General features: G+C 33.4%; 2 protein-coding genes and 1 pseudogene across 2 annotated transcripts; 1 reads left to right on the top strand and 2 right to left on the bottom strand.

The window, feature by feature from the left end:
* Window positions 1–5,408: 5,408 nt before the first annotated feature.
* LOC143572459 (uncharacterized) lies at window positions 5,409–7,649 on the top strand. Its single transcript, XM_077057621.1, has one exon. The coding sequence runs from the start codon at window positions 5,409–5,411 to the stop codon at window positions 7,647–7,649; it is 2,241 nt and encodes a 746-aa protein (XP_076913736.1).
* A 5,380-nt stretch (window positions 7,650–13,029) lies between these two features.
* LOC143573043 (uncharacterized) lies at window positions 13,030–16,925 on the bottom strand. The gene is made up of 7 exons (XM_077058028.1): window positions 16,803–16,925; window positions 15,874–15,920; window positions 14,356–14,497; window positions 14,043–14,247; window positions 13,829–13,958; window positions 13,522–13,689; window positions 13,030–13,186 (listed from the first exon to the last, which is right to left on the bottom strand). The coding sequence occupies exons 1-7, from the start codon at window positions 16,915–16,917 to the stop codon at window positions 13,037–13,039; spliced, it is 957 nt and encodes a 318-aa protein (XP_076914143.1). The 5' UTR covers window positions 16,918–16,925; the 3' UTR covers window positions 13,030–13,036.
* A 3,391-nt stretch (window positions 16,926–20,316) lies between these two features.
* On the bottom strand, window positions 20,317–23,380 carry LOC143573036 (plant UBX domain-containing protein 7-like; annotated as a pseudogene).
* Window positions 23,381–23,832: the final 452 nt, after the last annotated feature.

Below are 23,832 nucleotides of genomic sequence, written 5' to 3'. Positions count from 1 at the left end.
GCGAAGCGAAAAAAAAGTTCATGAAAAGCGAAAAAGTTCATACGAAATGGCTCATGCGAAGTTGGGCTGCAAAGAGAATGGAATTGGCCCAACTACTAATATAGCTCTGATGGGCTTGTTCTAGCCAAGCCCAAGGGTTAATAGGCCTATTCTCTATTTAATCCAAGATGAACCAACACAATGAACTAACTAACCTAGTCACCCCGTGTAACCCGATATATTCTTAAGAGAAATAATCCGCTAAAGCATAGAAACATATATATAAAATAATGGGAGGATATGAACGCAAAATTAAGACCGTCATTAAATGAAGTTATTTTGTTAGACTTGTTAGCCCAAACAAACGAGCCTAACTTACCAAGTACGGTAGATTAATAAATACAAAGTTAAGTAATTGTGTTAGTTGGCAAACGGTTAATTAACGAAATATATATTTTAAACGGTTAGTCGTGCACAACTCAAGAAGGGAATTACTATTAATGGTGAACGTAACAGGATCCAAGTGAGTTCTAGCCCCCTTGTGTTATGTTTTCGGGGCTGTGTGCATACTACGATGTGTTTAGATTTATACACTTAACTTAAATGGTAAGTGTATATTAGATATATGTTTGTGTATGAATGTGAATGTTATGGATTGATTAACTAGTATGCACGTAATGTTATATTAGTTATGATTGAAGGAATTAGAAAGGAAATGTAACGAAGTTATAATGGTATGGTATGTTAGAGGGCACCGGGCCCTAATATTAACCGAGGTATGTAGGGCACTGGACCCTTATAATATCCAAGGTAAGTAGGGACCGGACTCTCAGGAGATCCAAGGTATAAAGGACACCGGATTCTTATAAATTCTGAGGTATGTAGGGTACTGGACCCTTATAATATCCAAGGTATGAAGGACACCGGATCCTTATAAATTCCGAGGTATGTAGGACACCGGATCCTTATAATATCCAAGGTATGTAGGACACTGGATCCTTATAATTCCGAGGTATGTAGGGCACTGGACCCTTATAATATCCAAGGTAAGTGAGGACCGGATCTTTATAGTATCCGAGGTATGTTGCTAGTAAGAAGTATGAAAGTATGAATGTACGTATGTATGATTGAATGATAGACGAATGTGTAAGTATCAATACGTATCTTCGGACGGTATTGGTAAGTAAGTGAATGTAATGTACGTTAATTAACTAGAACTCACTCAGCGTAGCTGACTTTTAGTATGCACGCAGGCAAGTAGAATGAGGCAAGTGGCTTGATGAGGACACGTGGCAAATAAGAGGAAGACTGGCATCGCTATGAAGAAGACACCTGTGTCGTTTGATGTTTTATGTTTTACGTTTTATGGATTTTTGTTATGATATTTTAAGACAAGATGGTTATGTTATGAATGAATGAATGACCTTTAATTCCGCGAAATGTTTTAATTAACTCTGATTTTACGAATTATGTGAATGAGTAAATCTAACCAGCGTGAAAGTAGGGCACTCGAGTCGGGGGCCTTACAAGGACTTTAGGTGACCATACCTCACTCCCTTAACACTATTAAATTTAAAGTTAAAGGATAAACAATTAAATTTAAAAAAATGATGATCCAATCATGTTGGAGCACGTGGCCCACTCTTAATTTAGTACTATCAGAATTGTTTTGTTAATGTATAGAATTAATCTTAGAATTTAGAAACCTTTCGTCTATGGTAGCATCAAAAAGCATAGGACCCAAACCAAAGTAGCTTTACGGGTCAAACAAACAATAATTTATATTTGCACTGTTTAGATAAAGAGTGTTTTTGGAATACCAAATAAGATGCATGCATGCAAGCGCGTGACCCCATAAGACTCTTTCAAGCTTCTGGAGGCTTCTAATCTTCCATGACCCATTAAAAGGAAACTCGTTAAGGGTGGGTGGGAAGTCCAACTCATTCCATTTAAGCTCGTGTAAAGGAGCATTTAAACATTCAAAGTTGATATTATATATTAATGTTCACTATTTGTTTTACAAAAATAAACATACTGCATACTTTTCATGTAAACACGCCGTAAGCCTTTAGACGAAAAGACGATGGCCAACCCGGTTAGTGTTTCGCTGAACCCGGCTACGGTCATACAAACGTTCCAGTGAATCATTTGGCATGTTAGATCGAAAACTGATCTGTAATTTCCACCCATGAAGGTGAGGTTTGAAATTAGAAGTGAGACCTAGTTTAAAATATGAGATTTTTTTATATATAAATATTAGGGATCAAGTTAAAATAATAAGTATGATATTTGTAGAAAAGCTAAGAAGTAATCTAGATCATTAATTTTAAATTTGAATGATTGAGATTAGTTTAGGGAAAAATTAGATATAAAACAAGGGGAATGGCAAAAAAGGAAGAACGTACACATAGATGTTGATTTTCTCTCCTCACATACAAGACACGTGTTAATTTCTCCTATCGTTTTAAAACGTCAATAACTTTTTTATACGACATCATTTTTTAAAAAAATAATCACTTTAATAACGAGCGTTTTTTTATCTTTAATATGAGTATCATATTGTTTTATAAAAATTAAAAAACGTTAGTGGGTTTTTTATACATTGTGTTATAGGTATAAGTATGACCACACAACCACAATACACCAACCATTATTACAAAGAGAACTCAACAACAACTGTCGAATCATCATCACCAAAAACTATACCAAGATAACTGTGTTTGTCTTTTTTAACACATCCACCGTGGCAAAAAAAGCATATGCTGTTACATTATCATGGGCTCCTATCGAAATTGGGCCTTGTGCAGCTGCACCTCCAACACATAATCGGTTCTGATATACATAGCGGGCTTTGATTAATTACTTTGTTCTAACACAACTAGCGGGCTTTGATTACTTTGTCCTAATCCAGTTAGATCATTTACACACTATCCTTCATTCTTAACCCCATCTTCATATTTTAATAAAAAAACACTTAAAAACTCACTCCATTTCATTCCCCATCCCCATACCTAAACCTCATATTGTTATGAAAAGGCAAAAAATAAATAAAAAAAAAATCTCCCACGCTAATTTTTTTTTATAAGTTGATGCAAGTAGAAAATAGAGAAAAAGTAATTAAAAATGAATAAAAAGCATAGTAATGGAATAGAAATAAAAGTGAGGAACTGAATTTGGGAGACTTTTAGAAAATAAGAGATAAATTATAAAATGATGTGTTTTAGTTAATTTAAAAAGTCGGAGATGAGTGATGGAGTGTGAATCAATGCTCTTACTAGTGATATATTATGCTTAATTCCTTTAATTTCATTTATATTTACTGTAAGTGTTTTTTAACGGTGGAGAGAGATATTAAATCAATCTACCAAGCTTGATTGAAGCAATTATTTTCTCGATTTAATGGTTCATTTGGAGGAAACATAATGATATTGTCTTTAACAAAAATGACCTAAAAAAGAACTAGCTGGTTGATTCGATTATGACCTTGGTGTTTTTATGGGTTTTGAGTAGAATTGTTAATTTTAAAATTAGCTAGACTGAGTGGTTGAAAAACCCACTCTTTGTTATTTAATTTTGGTTCTTGCCCCGGTTAAATTCTTTTTAGTCGGTGGCTTTTAGTTATATAATTGATTAGCTTGTAAAGAAAATCAAACCACCAAGCTGCTAGAAGCATGAATTTGTTGAATTATGAGTTTGAGCTTTCTAGTATTAAGGTTGAACTCCTTTAACTTTCTTTTTTTGAACTGTTAACTTTTATAAACAACCAATACAAAAACAAATACCAAGCACACTGACATGCTAACGCCATAGCTCGGAGAGCAGCGCAAAAATCGAAACAAGAAATTACATGAAGTTAAAGTTACACCAATTTACCCAATCTACCGATCTATATTTAGACTTATTTTAGAAAAAAACAAAAAAAAACAAGGACCTTATTATCTCCTAAACAAAAAAAAAACAAGGACCTTATTATCTCCAAAAATCTCTTCAATTTTTACTTCCTTTAACTTAAGAGAGCAAAATAACAACTTGACTCGCCTCCAAACACATTTCTAAAGTACGGGCCCTACTCATTTATTGTTTATTATTTATTAATTTCTTTAGATACTTTATTTTAATTTCTATTTATATATTCACATACATAATGCATACATGTAACATAACATATTTGCGTAATTGCATAATATAATAATTATTATATCAAATAGATTTGATATATCAAATAATAATATACAAGTGGCATGCTCATTTAAGTTACCGAGTATAGTCAAGCTAAATAATTAAAGCTCTGCCCGAGCTTGTTCACTAAATAAGCTATCATAAAGGCTTGATCAAGCTCATTTAACTTGACTCGGATTGAACTTTTAACGAACTAATCCGGATTAGCTCGGCTTGTTTCACCCTTATTTTTTTTAAGTTTGTTATATTATTGGTCTATTAATTAATATTTAAATGCCTACATTTTATTTTCTAAGCAGCAAAGAGCCGGATATCCGAGATCACCCTTCCACCTGAAAAACATAACGTAGTGACCCGTCCCATCTATCCATAAGAAAACCTACAACTAGAGAAACTCACCGGCCCAACCCGGAACAAATTGCTTCAAATGTGACTCGTGGAGTCGTGGGTACCTCCCATAAGACATAAGACAAGTTACAGGGCTACAGCTTAAAATGCCTACCATATTATTTAGATGTTTTTGTATCAACCACTAACATGAATCTTCTGAAGTACTTATTCATAAGTATCAAAAATATGTTTTTGTACTTATTCACTTGATCAACTTTTTTAGACTGAGAGAAATAGTTCTATATGTTTTCGTATAAAATATAATCATAATTTAGTTAATATGAATTTTCTTTATCTTTAATCTCTTTCAATTCAATTGATGAGCGGAAAGGATATACATGACTGGGCTATTATTGACACACATTTATGTGTCATCTGTGCCTCTTAATGACACGTAATGCATGTCATTAAAGGTATTTTTTCTAGTAGTGAGGCACATCGTTCGACTTCATGTATTTTTATATTGAGATACATCTTCAAAAGGTCTTTCACCTCAAAAGCATAAACCGATGGTATGTTGCACCAAATACTCACATCGCACGGCTAGTTATTATTTTTTTTTCTCCAGAAATTAGTATGTCAATTGTATCAAAGTTCTGGATATCACTTATGTCCACACGTTTTAGAGATTGATTATCTCGTCCACATTAAATTTCATTTAACATTAATTGTGTGACACCATCTTTCACATGTTTCTGTCTTAACATTTAGTGTTACTTAATTCCAAAATGTCCACATTTAATAAAATTTGTAAGGCGTAAAATGAAAACTGATCCTCGCGCTTAACTAGTCTACAAATCATATAAGTTGATTGCTCATGGAAATTTCATTCAGTCACTCACAATTCACAAAATCTAACTATGGATCCCATCACGGAAAATGATATTCAGCAAATTAAAGATGAACTGGCGTCTAAGTACAGTAACCTTCCATACGGATTTGTGAATTTAATCGAGAAAGCAGTGTCCCAAATAGAGCAGCAAAACAAGTTCAGTCAACCTATGGTGTGGATTGGGATTTATATTGCAGTAGCTTCTTTTTTCTGTATCCTACCAATAGTGGCTGATTTAATACACGGTTTCAAAAACAAAAAATTATGGTTTCCATGTAAATACTTTACTCTCAATGCTGCTTCCCTCACTGTCATAGCTATTGCAATGAAGTTGCCCATGGATCTAACTGATTCAATGCCACATGCTGTGGACCAGGCTGCAAAGCTGGGAAGCATGGCATTTATGTGCACAATGATGGCTAACTTATTGCCTTCTCTAGCAACCATGGACAGTAAGGAACTTCTCACAAACACCATAGCTTTGGAAGTTCTAGTAATCACCTTAGTCGTCAATGTATTCATCCAGACAGAAACCGGTGAGGTTCCCAATTATGAAGCTCCTTATTACCATATTGTTATTTTTAACACTTGGAAGGTAGCAATTGGTTATGTGGCTATGTTACTTGCTTTGCTGATGATACACGCATGTTCGGCTTTAATGATTCCAAAGGCAAAACAAATATTAGAATCCAAATACAAAGCATGTCAAGAAATAGCTTTGAAGGATCTAGAGTTGCAACAACCAACAGTTAAGAAGCTAAAGCAGCATGTGAAGAACCATTGGATCATGGCCGGAACTGGCAGCCCCCAGTTTATGACAGTTAGCTCTGCTACGACCTCTGCTGCCGGGGTAATATGCGTTGCAAGCACTTTCATACATGTTAATGTTATGATTTATACAATACCGACTATGAACAATTGTGGGTCGGATTATAAGAGGTCTGTTTCAGTGATTTTTTTAATACAATTTACTGGAGTAATACTAGGAACAGTTGCTCCTCTTTCTAGGTGTTTTACATCCTTAAGCTTTGAAATGTCTATAAAATGGATTTGGAACCATATAAGGGTCTTTAAAGTAGAAAGCTATTATACCCAGAAGTTATCCGAGTGGAAACGTAGTAGCATACCGTTGACATTTAGTAGTCGTAAATACAAGATTGTCATCCAGAATCTAAAGGTCCTGATTTTGGGTTTTTGTATAGGAATCCAGAAAATGGTTGTGGTAGCATGTAAGATGATAGCACTGATCCCAAACTTGTTTGTAATTGGTATCTTGTGCTGCTTTCATAGCTGGAAATGGTTAAATAATGTGTTGGTAGAGAGACCTTCTCAAGTACAATACAACAGAGATCTCAGTCTGTATGTTCTACAACTTCAAGATGATATGGAGCTTGCCATGACAACACTGAAAAGCATTTCAAAATCCGTGAACCATGTGATCGAAAAGGCTGAAAAGCATAAGCCTAACTATCTTATGGAGCTTCTAGAGGAATATAGTGGTTTTGAAGGAGTTGGAAAGTATGACATGCATCAAGCCTCACCTTTAACCAAAGAAAAATATGTGGACTGCTGGAGCTTACCGGTAGTAAACCTGACGGCAGTCGCCATGTCTCTTCCTAACATCCAAAAAGAAATTGTTGATAGGTTGTTAATGAGTGTGAGTGAAGGCCTTACATATGTCACACATATTGTTGAAGCCCTCAATGCCGCTGAGGAGTATGTAAGCATTCAAAAGGCCGCTACAATGTTGTGGCTAGAAGTTGAAGTTTACCACAAATGGTTAGGATACAAGTTGCTCAACCCTCATCTTCAAGTTAATGCAACAAAAGAGATTATTCAATGGTTCAGTGATACAGCTAAAAAGATGGTCACTGAGGTGGAAAGTAAGAATATGAAAGGCTCAGATGATAACACAATGTACATGTCAGCATCTGCCAACTCAATGTACCGTATCACCCAAACGATCCTAGTTTCCTACCATGCCGAAATAGATCAGATTAGCCAAGAGGAGTTGTTTATGCAGTTGTCATCAATGATCTCTAACATATTGGCTGCTTGTCTCACCAACTTACCCCGAGTCATAGCAATGAAATGCCACACAAGTGTTATAGAGAAAAGGGAGGCCGGTGTTCATACTGCAGCCCGACTTCTTGGTGAGACTATGCAGATTGTTAATAGCCTTCAAGATCGTGTGCTCCCAATGTTAAATCCTGATGAGTTAATGTTAATTGATAAGTGGCGTGATTGTTTTCTGCATCTTTCTTCTTAAAACAAAGATGTTAATTTGTTCGAATTCATGGAGCTAATCAGGTAACGAGACTATGCTATTGGATGTTAAATACAAATATGTATATTTGAGAAATTTATGAAACTGGTTTTTAAGGATGCACCTATATTCGGTTAGGTGTATTATTTGTAAAATCTGAACAGTTTTCATTTAATTTTAAAACTCGTGTAGACATTTAGTTTGACTAAGGTTGGTTTAGAACGAAAAAAAAATCGGCAAATCAATAAATGACAAGTCCTTGAATTTAAGCAAATCTATTTCGGATTATAACAAAACTGTAGGTTCTCGTGCTCTTTGAGAATGACTTAGTTGTTGTTGTTGCTGTTTTGAGGCTATCGTTTCTAACTATGCTGGTATGTTGGGCTTATACAGACATTCAAAACCGAAAGAAAGACAAGCTTGATTATGATGAGCCAATGGGATCATGAAAGCATCGTTTATGTATGTTTGACTTAATTTTAAACATGCTACTTATATTGATTGACGTTAATGTACTTTTATATGCTTTTATATATATATACATATAGGCGAAGTATAGAATGAAAACACACTTGAGTTGTGAAAACCCGTGAAAACCTTATGTAACATCGTTTTTTTTTTATTACATGTAATATATGTTACATTTAATACAAAACATCAAAAACATAAAAAAATATTTGGCTATTTTTTTACATTTTTTTTCTAATTTTTATATATGTTTTCAGGAGAGGGAAAATGTATATTAACTTTTACATTTTTTTATTAACTTTAATTGTGGACAATAAGATTTAAACATTAATTAAAAACATGTGGTTGAGAATGAGATTCTAGAGTTTTCATAACTTAAGTGTGTTTTTATTCTAACTTAACCTATATATATATATATAAGTATGCATGTAAATCAATGGTTGTGACGTTTGTTTGATAATTTTTGTATATATTTGTTGTATTTTGGAAAATCTGAAAATGTCGGTTTTACAAATTTTTTTATACGGGCCAAAGACCTTTAGCGGAAACCTTTTACTCATTAGTGGCGACTAGCGACATAGTCGCCGCTATTTCTTCGCTGAATTGAGCTTGCCAGCAGTTATCTGGAAAAGGATTGGCGACGACACCCTTTAACGGCAACCCAATAGAAGCAACATGTGGTGGCCATTTTGATATATATGATTGCAAGTTCAATAATGAGAAGATGTTTTGCAAATTGAAAGTCTTTTGTATATGTTATATTAAACCGATCTGTTACAATGATACGATGACCCTTCATCGTCTTTCATATATGCATGCACGATAAACTTCCGGCGACGGAGCACTCACCGTGTAATCTCGTATGACGCGGCACTTACACTCACCATATAAACCCATGTTAGTCTTCTTCCCATTTCCAATATTTTCATCCAAACAAACAAATCACCAGTTTTAATATTTTGTTATTTGCATTCACGTTTCCATGTTCTCCACTTGGTGGTTACATGCATGTTTATATTCTTTGGTGTATTTAAGGTTGACTCCTAGGTAATGAAAAGATAGAGAAAAAAAGTTGCAAGACTTGTCATGTTCTTCTTCTTATTCTTTGGAGTTTGATCCACTCAACGGAGTAATTATCTTGGAGGCTAACCCACCCAACAGGTCCCTATTATCGAATCTCTGCTGCATTGGAAGGCCGAATACTTGATCTAGAAAGTCGGCTTCTGTGTTCTCCCACGGTTGATGATTGACATACATGTTTTTGGAGTTTGGTGTGGTTAACTGGTTTTGGTTTTGTGTTTGTGTTTTTTCTTGTTTTTTGTTTTCGTTTTAGTTTATGTGTAAACTATGTTAAAAGATATATATATATATATATATATATATATATATATATATATATATATACTTCATCCGTCCCGGTCAAAGTGTCTTATTTTGAAAAACACAAAGTTTAAGGTGGGTCACCATATTGTTTATTAATGCTAGTTGTGTGTGCTTAAGAGTAAACTTGGAAATTGGCTAGTAAAATTTGAAAGTTGACATTTGTAATGGGACAAATAAAAAAAGAAATATAGACACTTTTAATGGGACGGAAGGAGTATATATATATATGTGGAAGAAATGTGAAAATGCAAGAACTTTGAGGCACTTTTGGAAAAAATAATAAAATGATTGATTATATGACGGAGAAAATGAATATGCAAAGCCTATCAAAATGTGAAAATGCAAGAAATATGGGGCTGTCACACACCTAAGCTTACATGCAAAGCCTATGAAAACTACTTTGTTTTGATCAATTATATAGTAAACTACACTATTTTATAGAAATTTCCTTAAAATACGTTCAGCCAAAGTTAACATAATAATAACTAGTTTCATTTCCGTTCCCTTTCTCCTAATTCACAAACCGTCTTCTTTGCATTTCTTCTTTAACGATTTAGTCCCTACTAGTTTTGATTAATAAGCCACAAAATCATGTTTATTTAATTTGCATAACCATAGAAATCCCAACTCGTGGTATTTTAGCTGTGAGATTTATTATCTAGAATATTACTTTATAGAATCAATCAAAGCGAAGAGAAACCCATTTCAAACTTGAATTCTTTTACAATACTCATTTTAATTTAACCTATAGTTATCGTTAAGATAACCTAGAAAATAATCAAACAATTAAAAATACATTTCACTGTATCTAATTATCTTACCAGAAAATTTTAACAAGAGTTTAAATCATTTTCTTAAACGATGATTGCATAAAGAAAAAGAAGATAAAGTAAATGACTAAAATTAGAAAAATTATTTTGATGGTATTTAATTATAAAACAAGGTTGTTTTAAGGTAAAATTAATCAAAACAACGTAGTTTTGATATGTTTTGCATGTAAGTTTAGGTGTGTTAAAGCCCCATATTTACTTTCCTCTTATATGGCTATTGCAAGTTTTTGAATTATATACAGAAGAGAAAATTATGATTTGCGTTCGTGTACTTAATGGGCAAGTGCGAGTTAAGGGCCTAATTCTTACTAATTGATTTGTGTCCAAGCTCGTACTTTTTGGGCGGGCAAAGCTGAGTTCCTTTCAGTGGCGGATCTAGACGAAAATCTCAGAAAAGAGCCGAAAAAAACAAAAAAAAATATATTTTCTATATAGGTTTACAGAAAAGAGCCGTTGAGCTCATATTAAATTAAAAAAAAAAATATTTTCTTAAACTATAAATATATACCTTTATAAAATATACTTCATTTCACAATTATACACCTTTCCTCCTAAAATCCTCTCAAAACTAACACAAAAAAAATGTTGTCGTTTGAATATATTTATAAAAAAATAAAAAAAAAAATTTTCGCTGGAGCCCCTCCACACCAGGGGCCAGGGCTCCAACAACCCCCTTATCCAGTTTCTCTCTCTGCCACACGTCATAATATTATTGGTTGGAGCCCCCACTAAAGCCCCCATTAAAGCCCCCCACACCCCTCAGCCTAAGTGAAAAAGGAGTAAGTGACAGAGTTCATGATGATGAGAGAGTGAGAATGCCCACAGTCCACAGAGATGGAATGATGGTTTAACAGAAGCCTTCTGTTTAATACCTCCAAATCTCTCCACTATTTACTGTCTGCATCTTCACCCCTATTTCGTATCATCTATATATTATTAATTCTTTTTATTTATAGATTTATAAGTAGGAGTGTAAATTTATCAAACATTCAGTAAACTGTTTGTTAACCGTTTGGGAAAGTTTGTTTATGCTCGTTTATTAAACAAGCAAATATGAAAAAAAAAGTTTGTGTTCATTTAATTAAGCGAACGAGCATGAAACATGTTTTGTTCGTTCATTTATGTTTGTGAACGTTTGTTTATGCTAGTTCATTTATTTTCGTTCATTTACATTTGTGTATGTTTGTTTGTGAATCATGTATTCATGTACTTTTAACAACTTATTTTGATGTTGTTTTTGAAAGGATTTTCTACTTTATGCTTATATTTTTTTCGTTTGTGTTGATTTAAATGTCTTTATTTATGTTTGTTTGTGTTCATTTCCGTATATTCATATATGTTCTCTAATCTTGTCAATTATGTTTGTGAACTGTTCGTTTAATTTTTTAATGAACGAACATAATGGAACACAAACATACTCATATTTTAAACGAACAAATATGAATACACATATTTGTCCGATTAAGCGTTTATGTTCGTGTCCGTGTTTATTTAAAATTAAATAACCGAACACAAACATATCCTTGTTCGTGTTCACGTTCGTTCGGTTCATTTACATGCTTATTAATAAGACGGTGGTTATTGGTTACGCTAAATAAGATTTTCATATTTAAATAAATGTCTTGCAACTTATAAACATAGCTATTATTTTTTTAAGAAAAGTAAATACATTAAATGTTAAATGCATGTCCTTGTTCGTGTTCACGTTTGTTCGGTTCATTACATGGCTATTTATGAGAAAGTGGTTATTGGTATGCTAAATAAGATTTTTACATTTAAATAAATGTCTTGCTACTTATAAACATATATAGCTATTTTTTTAAGAAAAGTAAATACGTTAAATGTTAAATACAAAGTAGATACTTAAAAAGTATAGTAGATGCCCATCAAAAAAAATATATCATAAAATCATATTTAACTAATTAGAAATCAATATCAACTACACATTTCAGCATTTAAAAGTTTTTATTTAAATATTTTTTTATGAAATAAATACAAATTTAAATGTTTATATCATTCTCTTTCATTTTACGACTAGAAATTGTGTGACCTGGATATTAGAAAAATTATATTAAAAAGTTCCTGGCATAACGGTACCAATATGTTGAATATGGTTTTGCTTTTTTCCAAACATCGAGTATTCAAGTCTCGTAGGTGTCAAAAAAAATTGTGATTTATATATAGAGAGTGTGTGTCGTGTGTGAGTTGTTGTTTTAAATAAAATTTTAAGAACGGATGGTAAATGTCATAAATATGTAATGGGTATATTTGATGTTATAATTTCTTTTAAGTATGTATGTGATATTATTCAAGATTTGAGGTGAAATAAGTAAAATGTTAAATCAGATTTATACACTCTTAATACATTTATAATGGATATCAAAACGCGGGTGTGCATCTGCGGTTGTCTCATTCGCAGTCCACGCCTCTTTCATGCCTCAAAGACTGAAATGGCAGAGTCACAACGCTCACCGTAACACATAACCTAAGGATGTTAGTAAAAGATCCATAGAATTCAGATTTAAGAGGGAACTAATGCTTTTAAGAATAGACGAATTGCCAATGTGGCAGCCGACTAGATTCATATTCAAAAGATAATATATGTTTTTACAAGACGAGACATTTCCTTACAAATAATTTCAATTTTAAAAACGGAAAACAAGTCAGAACTCAAAGCTATAAAACTACAAAACCGGTCATTTTAGACTTTCATTTCTTTGACTTCACATCAGGAACCAAAGCTTTGATGCAAAGGCGAGGCTTCGTCATAATGAGCTTTTGAGGAAGAACTGATACCGCGACAATAGGTGACCCGTTGGGTATCCCAGAAACGGGTAGCACCTCGATAAGAACGGTGAGCTGGAATTTCAAATACTTTGGTCAGCAATAATCAATAAAATTGAGAAAACTGCACAAGTAGTCCTGTAGTTCAACCATTTTTCAAGTTTGATCCCCAGGTTTTAAAATTGCAAACTTAATCCAAACATTTGTTGCAAGGTTGCACATTTAACCCCACCGTTAATCCCAGCTAGAAAACTAACTTCGATTAACGGTGGGGACTAAACATGAAACTCTCTAACAAATATTTGGTCTAAGTTTGCAAAATTTTAAACTTGAGGACCAAAGAACCACAGGGACCAACTGTGCAATTTTCTCAAAATAATAAGAAAAACAGAGATGAGCGAAACATGTACCTCGGGACATTTCAGATCAACAACCGAATCAGAGACGATGTTTTTAACAGCAGCAGCAACAACCTCAAAACATTTGTTACGGTCTAGCAGTTCCACTGGATTAGAATTATTATTTTTACCTTTTAATTCGGTTTCCTCGATTCCTCTTCTGTTGTATCCTACTGCAAACTATTTAATTATTTTGTTGGTTAAACATAGCCGTGTATTTAGAATTTTTAAAAAATTAACAAAGAAAAGTTATTAAAGAAAATAAATATTATCAAAAATTTAAATGGCACAAAGATGTATATTACTTTAAACACAGTACCTTTATAGGTCGGGCAAGTTCCTTTCCATTATTATTCATGAAGTCATCAACAAGTTTAGATACCAGAGTCCCGAGCTCCTTCTCGTGCAAAACACAAGTTGTTTGGATAGGTAAAATCCTGTGACACCAACTGCAAAGAAAGAAAAAATAATATTATACATATCATTGAGTTATCTTTATATTTTATATCATGAATTTATACTTAATCACTTACAGTGGTGCTTTTAAACTTCCAGAATCCAAAGACTTCATGATATTTGACACGATATCAACAACATCGGGACAGCGGTCACTAGAAAATGTAAATAGAAGCAAACCGCTCCTAGTCAGCTTCACAAGTGAAAGAGGGTTGGTTGTTTCTGTATTTGTGTCTGATTTTGGAGTCGATAAACAAGAACCTTCTGGAACCTCTCTAGAACCTACAACCACAAATCTGTTAATGATATTGTAAGGCGGAGTCTTTAACATGAAAACCAATAAGAAACTGAATGACCTAAAACTGTGTGACAGATAATGAGATAAATTACCATTGTTTTCATTCAGAGTTTTGTTTTCTATATCTTTGATGCACTCCTCGGTTTCGGTTGTAACTACTTTTCTTCTCTTTGGGATAATATCTTGAGGGTCTTCCTCTGTTATAGAATCGCAAGTGTTTATAGTCCTGAGATACTGCACAGTGTAGATGGTGGCCACTTTTAGTGGATATCAGAGATGAAAAATCAAAAAGCTTCGGCCGCTAGAGAATGATGCTGGCACTGGCGGAGTTCAAAAACCATTAAAACTGCCCGAACCATCCTAACCAAGCTAAATGAGCCGTGTTTCATGATTCGGTTTACATTTTACAGTTAGAAACCAGCCACCAAAACCAAACCAGCCATAGAAATAAAAACATAACTTTTTAGCATTAAAAAATAATTTTATAATGTATAAAGAAAATAACATATACGAATCAAAAAATTATAATAGGTACACGCATTTTTAATTTTAATATGTATATATAATTAATTTAACCAATTTTCTGCTATTATTTTTTCCACCTTTTTTTTTCAGTAAACCCTTTAATACTCAAAAGGAAAAAAGGTTTGATCTTTTTCTAAAGCTATCATTTTACTACGATTCCTTGAAAATAAAACCGTGCCCAAACCAGCAAACTTGGTTTTCAAAAAGGCATTGCCACCCGATGCGTTTCGATCCCAAAATCCGGCACGTAATGCGCAATGCGTGAAGCACATGTATCACATATACTAGGCACTTGCTATTTAAAAAATAGTAAAAAGTTATTTGTAGATAATGTTTGAACTTCTTAGCGTTAACATACTAAAATGTTAGTTATTTGCATCATCTCTAATCAGATTTGTTGAATAAATGGTCTGTTGTTCAAATACTCAAACTCATTCCTCGATCGATAGTTAGTTTGAAAACTCAGACCCATTGCAACTAAAAGTCAATTTTTTCATACTAGTCAACTGCATAAGGTGCCGCATCAGACCACAAAACATGATGAACGCATCATCAAATCGCATTGCACGATACAGTCACATCACGTAGTATGCGATGAGCGCAGCTCAAAACCAAACCGCCTAAACCAAACCATTTAGCCTAGTTTGACAGTCCGGCCGACCCAGCCAACCTGGCCAATTTGGTTGACTTTTTCCAAAAACCATATTCACGGTTCAACAAAGCGTCCAAACTGGACCATGAACACCCCTAGCCAACACATGGGTATGTCCGTTTGGTAGGGTCCCATATGCTAAGATAACCATTCTATACTATTGACCATTGACCATTTTCTATATAGCTCTAAATATATATCATTTTTATTCTTAAGAAAACAATAAGATCCATTCCAGACTATGTGTTTTCAAGAAACATTTTTATTATCGCGTTAGGATGCTTGTCTGAATTGGTAACACATGTAGTAGTGTCTGATGAACTAGGTCTGATGTATTAGATTTAGAATATGTTATGAAGCTTCTACTTATACCAAATTCATCGTTCATACACTTAACATCAATTTAGAAAACATATAAGAATAGACACCGAACCTTGTCAAGAATAGACATAGCTTCTTTTGTTGCACTTTTCTCCCTCTCTGAAAACACAAAATCACATTTCAACTTACTTCAGTAAATTATGGTTGAAGATTAAAACAGAATTAGCTAAATCTACTTTTAACAATAATTGTAATGAACGCAAAACATTTTAGGGCTGATAATCAAGCATTCATGCCAAATTTAACGACATTAAGCAAAATCATACATAGAAACATGGATGAGCCTAAATCTCAGTGTTGTAAAACTCGCGATTAGTCACAGACTAATCGACAGTTAACCGCTAATTGGTATGCTACCAATTCGATTTCACCTAATCAGACCAACACATTGGTAGTTGGTCAAAATCAGTCATAGCCAGTAATAGGCCCAATTCAATCTAAATCAGTCAAATTTCTATCAAATCTGTCAAAATCGGTCAAATTTCAGTCAAAAGTGGTAAAAAAAATTGAAATATAAAAAAAACTATACTTATTAATCCAATCCAATTAATACATTTCAATCCAATTAATCCTTGGGGTGAGCATTAACCGAACGGAACCAAAATTAACCAAAAACCGAATTAACCAAACCGTTAATATTTTCATATCTTTCTACCTTTTATACATGAATTTCACGATTTATAGCACCATTTCTTGTATTTATACTTCCATCTCATGCTTTGGTTGATCCTAATAACCGAACCGTGCACACTCCACCCCTACTAGTCGGTACCCCACAGCTCCTAACGAATTCTACAACACCGCTAAATCTAATAACTTTGTTCATGAGATTCACCTAACCTTTTACAAATTTATAAATAAATTTCAATAAATCAGTCTCCAATTTTTAACACAAACAACAACTACATAATAACAATAACAATAACAATAACAATAAATAACAGCAACATAACATACAGAGATAGGAAACAAGGTGCATACTGATGGGGCAGGTAACGAGGAAGCCGGAGAAGGAGCGATTGAGCAAGGAATTAGGGGCTTTGTAATCGTATCTAGGGATGCTAATCACAGCTGAATGCTGCTCCCATGGCTTCATTTCATCATCTTTTTTTAGTGTGCTTTGGTTTTGGTTAGTCGTAGCTGGTTCTGATGGTTCTAATTCGGCCATGGTAGATTGGTATTCGTTTACTCTGCTCTGTAAGCAAGATATGTGTACGGATGGATGACTTTGGCTTAATTGGAAGAAGAAGAAGAAGAAGAAGAAGAAGAAGGTCTTAAAACCGTAAAAAAAATTAAAAAGCACACAAGGCTCTAGCCCATGCACGATAACTAAGCGAGCTTTGTTTGAGGATCGGGCTTGTAAAAACTCGGCTTGTTTATTAATTTTTATTCGATTCGAGCTCAAGTAGCTCGCAAACATCTTGACTTGTTTGCATCCGTAGAATTAGGTCAAGAATATTAAATAAAAAAACTGCTAAAATACTGTCATTTCCTCTATAACATTAAAAAGTTGTAAAACAAAAATGATTTCATTCTTTATATTTATTTTAAAGTTAATTGCATAGATGCTCATAGGTTTTATCATATTATGTGTTTGATGTTTGATTTTGAGAATGAAATTTGCAAACTTAGAGGGCGTTTGGTTCGCGGAATTCGTTGGAATTGAATTGGAATTGGATTTGGAATTGGAATTGGAATTGGAATTGGAATCGAAAGATTCAATTAAAAACCTATGATGTGTTTGGTAGTTATATTAATTTATGGAATTGGAATTTAATTTACATTAAAAAGACAAAATCACCCTTTAGAATTAAAAATAAAAATAATGATCCAAATTCAAATTGTCCGATCTGCAAGAAGCCAAGAACTCAATCACCATTTCCTCCTATGTATGCATACGCCAGTTAGCATGACCGCCGGAACAACCACAACGGCTCCGGCGTTTCTTACTTCTCGTCACCGGAATTTTATCAAGTGCCGGAGCGACATCGGAACTGAAACATAAATCAAAATCCGATAGACCATCTTCCAGATTCAAAATATTCTCCGACTTCAAATCGCGGTACACGATCTGAAGCCGGTGGAGGTATTCAAGAGCCACGAAAACCTCTGGAGCGATTCGCGAATAACTTGATAAAATCAATTGGCGGCTTGTAACGGCGGACCCGACGTAGGAGTTTGTGGTGGAGGTGGAAAGTCAGAGGAAAGGTTGGTGGTGGTGGAGGTGGAGAGTCGGATTTCCGGTGAGGATGAGAATGGAGGTTGGATGAAGGAGACAACAAGGGTTATTTGGTAACTTACCTAACATTCCAATTATTTGTAAACTTTCCTTCCATTCATTGATGGATTTCAATTCCAATTCCAATTATTAACGAACCAAACATGTCAAAGAATGGAATCTAAATCCCAATTTAATCAAAATCCTTTGAATTCCTGTCAACCAAACAGGCCCTGGGGTATATTTGGTACGGGAGAATGAAATAGATGAATGAATGGAATAGACATGGTAATGGAATGGACAAAAGAATGAAATGTATTATTACCATTCCATTATCAAGTTTGGTTACCATGTAGAAATGAAATGATCAATCACTTTATTTTTATTATTATTAATATTTTATTAGTAATAACAATAATAAAAATAAAAATAAATAATAATATGAATATTCATAATAACCAATTTTTAGGACTCTCGTGCTGCAACGAGATCGTTAAACTAAATAAAAATAATCGTAACAATTTTGAATGACGTATTTGCGTTGTGAAATGTTAACTAGTCAAGTTTAAAATAATAATAATATTAATAATGTAGTAGTAGTTAAAATGAATAATAGTTATATTATAATATACAAAACAATAATGATAATCATATAATAATTATAATTGAAAAATAATAATACATAATATAATTATAATTATAATTACAATATAATAAAAATATATAATCATTATAATACTAATAACAATTGTTGACTATTTTGACTTTTTTATTCTTTAAGGAATGAAAAAAAAACACTCGTATCCAAAAGAATGAAAATTCTGAAAATGGAAGGAGTTTCATTCCTTATGGAATAGTCTATTCCATTCATACATGGTAACCAAACATGTTTTTTTTCATTCATTTGAAATGACCCATTACATTCCTCCTTCCATTAGGGATGGCAATGAAACCTGAACTCGATGGGAAAACCCGAAACCCGACATAAATGGGACGGGTAATACCCACCCATTAGGGTTTGGGACGGGTTTAGGATTTGCAATATACCCGATTACCCGATAACATTAACCCATTTACCCGATTATATACCCGATATACCCGACATAACTTTTTCTATATTTATATATAGTATACTTGAAATATTTTAAATATCTATTTGTTGAAACTTTTTATAGCAATTATTTGAGACATTTTATTTTATAATAATCATTATTTGTAATCGATTAGTTATATTTTGTCAAAATTCGATAGAAAACCGATCAGTTTTGGCCCGGGTATACTCAATGGGTATTTTGACAAAACCCGATTGGAAACCCGAAACCTAATGGGAAACCCGAAACCTGACGGGTAATTACTCGATTAAAACCCGACGGGTTTAAGACAAGCTTTCATAATCGGGTATGGGTTTGAGAAAGGCTAAACCCGATCCATTACCATCCCTACCTTTTATTCATTCATACCAAACACTACCTTAGTCTAAACTATGTGATTTCACATGTAGTCCACCACATTAATTGTCGTCAGTTTTTGGGGTTAAGTAACCTCACTTGCATTCCATGTGACTATGTGAGGATATATTTGTCATTTAAAATTCTATTAAAAGTTATTTGCATAAATGGCCTCTACAGTTCGATTATATATTTGCATATTTGCTTTATGAGAATTAAAAATTGCACACTTAGTCCATACACTTGTGTGATTAATTTTTTCACCTATATTTATCTTTTTAAAACACAAATACCCATCAGTCCATCACATTGCATTCCGTATATCAATTAGTGGAGAATTGTGGATAGTTATACGGTAGTAATGAAGCGTGACGCACGAACTATTGGTCTAGTGGTATGGTGTTTATCCCTTTAAATGTAAAGATGGTGGGTTTAAAATTTTACAAGTGCAAGGTTAGAGGATTTTGGATAAAAAAATTTGTTGTTCAAGAAAAATAATGAAGAGTGAACGGTTTGAATTTTACCAAATATGATACATAAATTCTTATTTTTAAACAACTTTTGTGCAACTGATTGTTGGGGGACTCCGAAAGGCATGCAACATTTTATGGCCCAAAACTCCAACCACGGATGTAGATCGATGTTTATACAATATAAAGGTCATATAAAAGAGCTCTATAATAGCTCGTAACATGGAACATATTCATCTTCGGGTCATAACAAATAGCAACTTTATATATAATACAAATACTAGAAAAGTTATTACATCCATAATCCGAAAGAAACAATTTGCATATACCAAAATACATATTCTACCACCCTTAAAACTTCACTCCCAAGTAACAGAAATCATGGAATTCGCAACACTGGATTCATCAAACGTTAACATCTTCTCATAATCCATGTCTTTCACCGCCCCAGGAATCGCATGAGTCAGTCGGAAGCGCCTTTCATCACCACACTTTGCAGCACAAAATGACCACAACAACTGAAAAAGAAACACAATCAAGTCAAGACATTAGTTAAAATACAAACATATCAAAAGTCACCCAAAGTGTATTTTGAATACATACAACCTACTAATTGCTTTATTAAACGATTACCTGTATCGGATCAGACCGTAAGAAATTTCTTTGAATCCTTGATCCATCCGGAAGGCGGAACCCCACCCTACAAAGCAAGCTCTTATCGCCTGTTGGTTCTTCTGGCAACGGTGGATAATTATGTTTTTCTTTAATGTCACACTCGTTTGATAACCATTCATTATTTTCCTTCTTCGTTTCCATTGATAATTCTAGAGCCGCCTTCATTTCGTCAACATCATATATTTCATCTGCACTCACAAGGTCTCAGATGTCATAAAATTATGCAAAAAAAAACACTAAAACTATTAAAATTAAAAAATGAACAAAAACAAAATTGTTGGACCTTGAATTTTAGGAGGCATAGCACGTTTGTTAGTCAAGCTACATAGACGATCCTTCGGGCTGCAGTCAGTAAACTGTAACACATCCTGTTATTGAAAGAATATTGCACATTAGACTCTATAATGCTTTAGAACTTTTTAACATAACTTATTAATTAGAAGATATTATAACATATGCAAATAGTGTACCTCTAAAAAACTTTCTGGTTCGATCACTCCACGCCACAGCTTCATTTTTTGACCGGTGATGGGATCAATTACAAAAGTTACCGGAAGAGAATCCAACTTGTAGTATGTAACAATCTTGCAGCCCTCTTCAGTGTCATCATATATCTATTTGCAAACACAAATAAAAAGTTATTGAAAATGTTATATTTCCCATTAGCTAATGTATTTGACATATTAATGCTTATTTAAAAAATGTACCTGCCAGAAGATGAAATTTAAGGTGATTGTTTGAGCAACAGTTTCATTGCCCCATGTGTCGCAGTTGAGCTACATAATATTTAAAAAGAAGTGATAAGTTTTAACATTGTAACATGTTATAAATGTTGTTAAAAGGTTTAAATAACAATAACATACCATGTGTGAGCTGAATTCCCTAGGGGATTGAACATTCACTAGAAGCCATCTGTCTTGGTGTTTAGCAGCATCTTTCGCCTGAAAATGTAGCAAATAAAATACGATTATTTTGATTATTTCGTTGATAAGAAATTTAACGGCCAATACGAATTCGTTTATAGACGTCAATCAAACACAAATATTTCAATCATAAATTACCATCTCAAAGGGTCCATGGTACATTAGTGCATAGGGAGGACGGTACAATGAAGCAAGATTCTCTTTTGAAGCTTCTGCGGTTGACGTGGAACCTTGGTCTCCTTCCCAGACTTCAGGACGTCGTAACTCCACATGTGGCCTAAATATGTAACAATCAGTAAATAAATAAATAATAACCTTTGGGTGTTACATATGAATATAACATAATAAGGTTACTCTAGAAAATGATATTGTATAGATGAGTTAGTAATTCACCTGTAATGTGTGCCATAAAGGGCATCTCTTCTAACCGGTAATGGTGCACGAACTTCACTTCCATCATCTTTTATATTATTTTCGAATTCATCGTCTTCTATAACATTTTCGAACTCCTTATGATTTTCCGCAACCCTGAAACAAGAATATGTCACATATTATATAAAACTAGCATACTCAACTTGAATGAACATGTAAAAATATTATTAAGAATTTCATATAAGTTACCTTGAACTTTGGTTGTCCGGCTTGAGCGCCTCATTTCCGATATAGAAAAGTTGAAGAGCTTCTTCAAGCTTCCATTCGGTTGCCTGAATATAAGAATCGCCATCATCGTTAGCCCCATATAACATCAAGATTCAGCAACTTAAAACAGAACTAATAAAAAGGGAGTATCTTATAATCTATATTACTCTAGGCATGTCTAGAAATTTTGAAGTAAAAACTTAAAACAATACAAGATTCCTGTTTTCAATACTTTTAAGGCATTACATAGACGGTGAGGTTTTAACATTAGCTGCGCTATAGTTACAAAGTAGTTAAGTTTTGTAATCGTTTAACTACTCATTGTAATTTACTTTCTTAAAATTTATTTTAATATTTTGTGTTACAATAGAATACTAATATTAATATTTTAAAGTAATAAAAAAAACCTATAATTAAATTAAAAAGTACTACAAATATAAAAAAAAAATACAAGATACGGATGAACTACTCAGTTTAGAAAAACATTGGAGAGTTTATTAGTTTTCTGGTAAGGGAATGAGATTTATTTGTGTTACATTTATAATATATAATGTTTTAAAATGTTGCTATTTTTTTATTTGATATTGAGATCAATGCCACCGCCAATAACCCCTCAAAAACAGGAACCCGTTGCGGTGTGCTAGGCGTTTTAGGCTAACGTGGATGAAGACGTTGGCCCATTACATATGACAAGTGTTATGACCCCAATTGGGCGGCAATTTCCGGTTATTAAGAAAAAGTTCCAATATTCAATACTTGCTAAATGTTAACTTTATGAAAACCAGCAAGGGCGAAGTATAATTCGGACTGGGTGACCCGGGACTGCTGTTTTTTCGTTTAGAAGGGTAAATTTAAATGATTATGTCCGAAAAATTTTATAGGTATTGAGCACGATCACCCCTAAGATATTGGGTTCGTGACTTCGGTCACGACTATGACTAAGCGTCTAAGCCCAAGCTTCACCGCTAAAAACCGGCATATAATTTATTTACTTAAAACAACAACGGCATAATGTTTAAACCCTACATTGGTCAATGAATTAAAACAACAAACTAAAGAAAAACAAAAGAATCATAACCTGTAAGAACTGTCGGGCGGTATCGGCCTTCTGGCCGAGTGCGATTTCAAGAAACGAATCGATGGTTGTTTGCTGATCAGTATCCGACGAAAACCCATCACTCTCCATCTTAGATTATTGTTCTTGATCGTTCGATAATCAATGAACGATAGTGGAAATTAAACTAGAGATTAATTTGGAAGACAATAAGTTTTAGGTTTTAGTTTTGGAGATTTATAATAAGAATGTAAAACCCTGTTGCATTGCCGTTGCTTTTATGGTGTTGCAAAACCGTTATTTTCGGCGTAAAAATATAATATTTCGGCGTTTGAACTTATCATCGAATTTTGATATTATTATTATCGTATTGAAGATCTTTTTTGAACTAGATGAAGATTCTAACTATAATATATGCCAAAAATCTACTTATATAATAAAAGAGTACGTTTTTAAAAAACATTCCTTTTTTATAATTAACTAGATCTCTTCGAAGTGTCACATGGCAATTTCTATAATTTTTTAACTAATTTAAATTCGAAATTCAATCTTCCTAATTACTTTTCACCAAAACTCTTGATTTC

Source organism: Bidens hawaiensis, unplaced genomic scaffold, assembly GCF_021521415.1.
Source record: "Bidens hawaiensis isolate Kalapana, Puna unplaced genomic scaffold, B.hawaiensis_p1.1 tig00001382_1, whole genome shotgun sequence".
In the NCBI taxonomy this organism is placed as follows: Eukaryota; Viridiplantae; Streptophyta; class Magnoliopsida; order Asterales; family Asteraceae; genus Bidens; species Bidens hawaiensis.
This window is presented reverse-complemented; position numbering and strand designations above follow the sequence as displayed.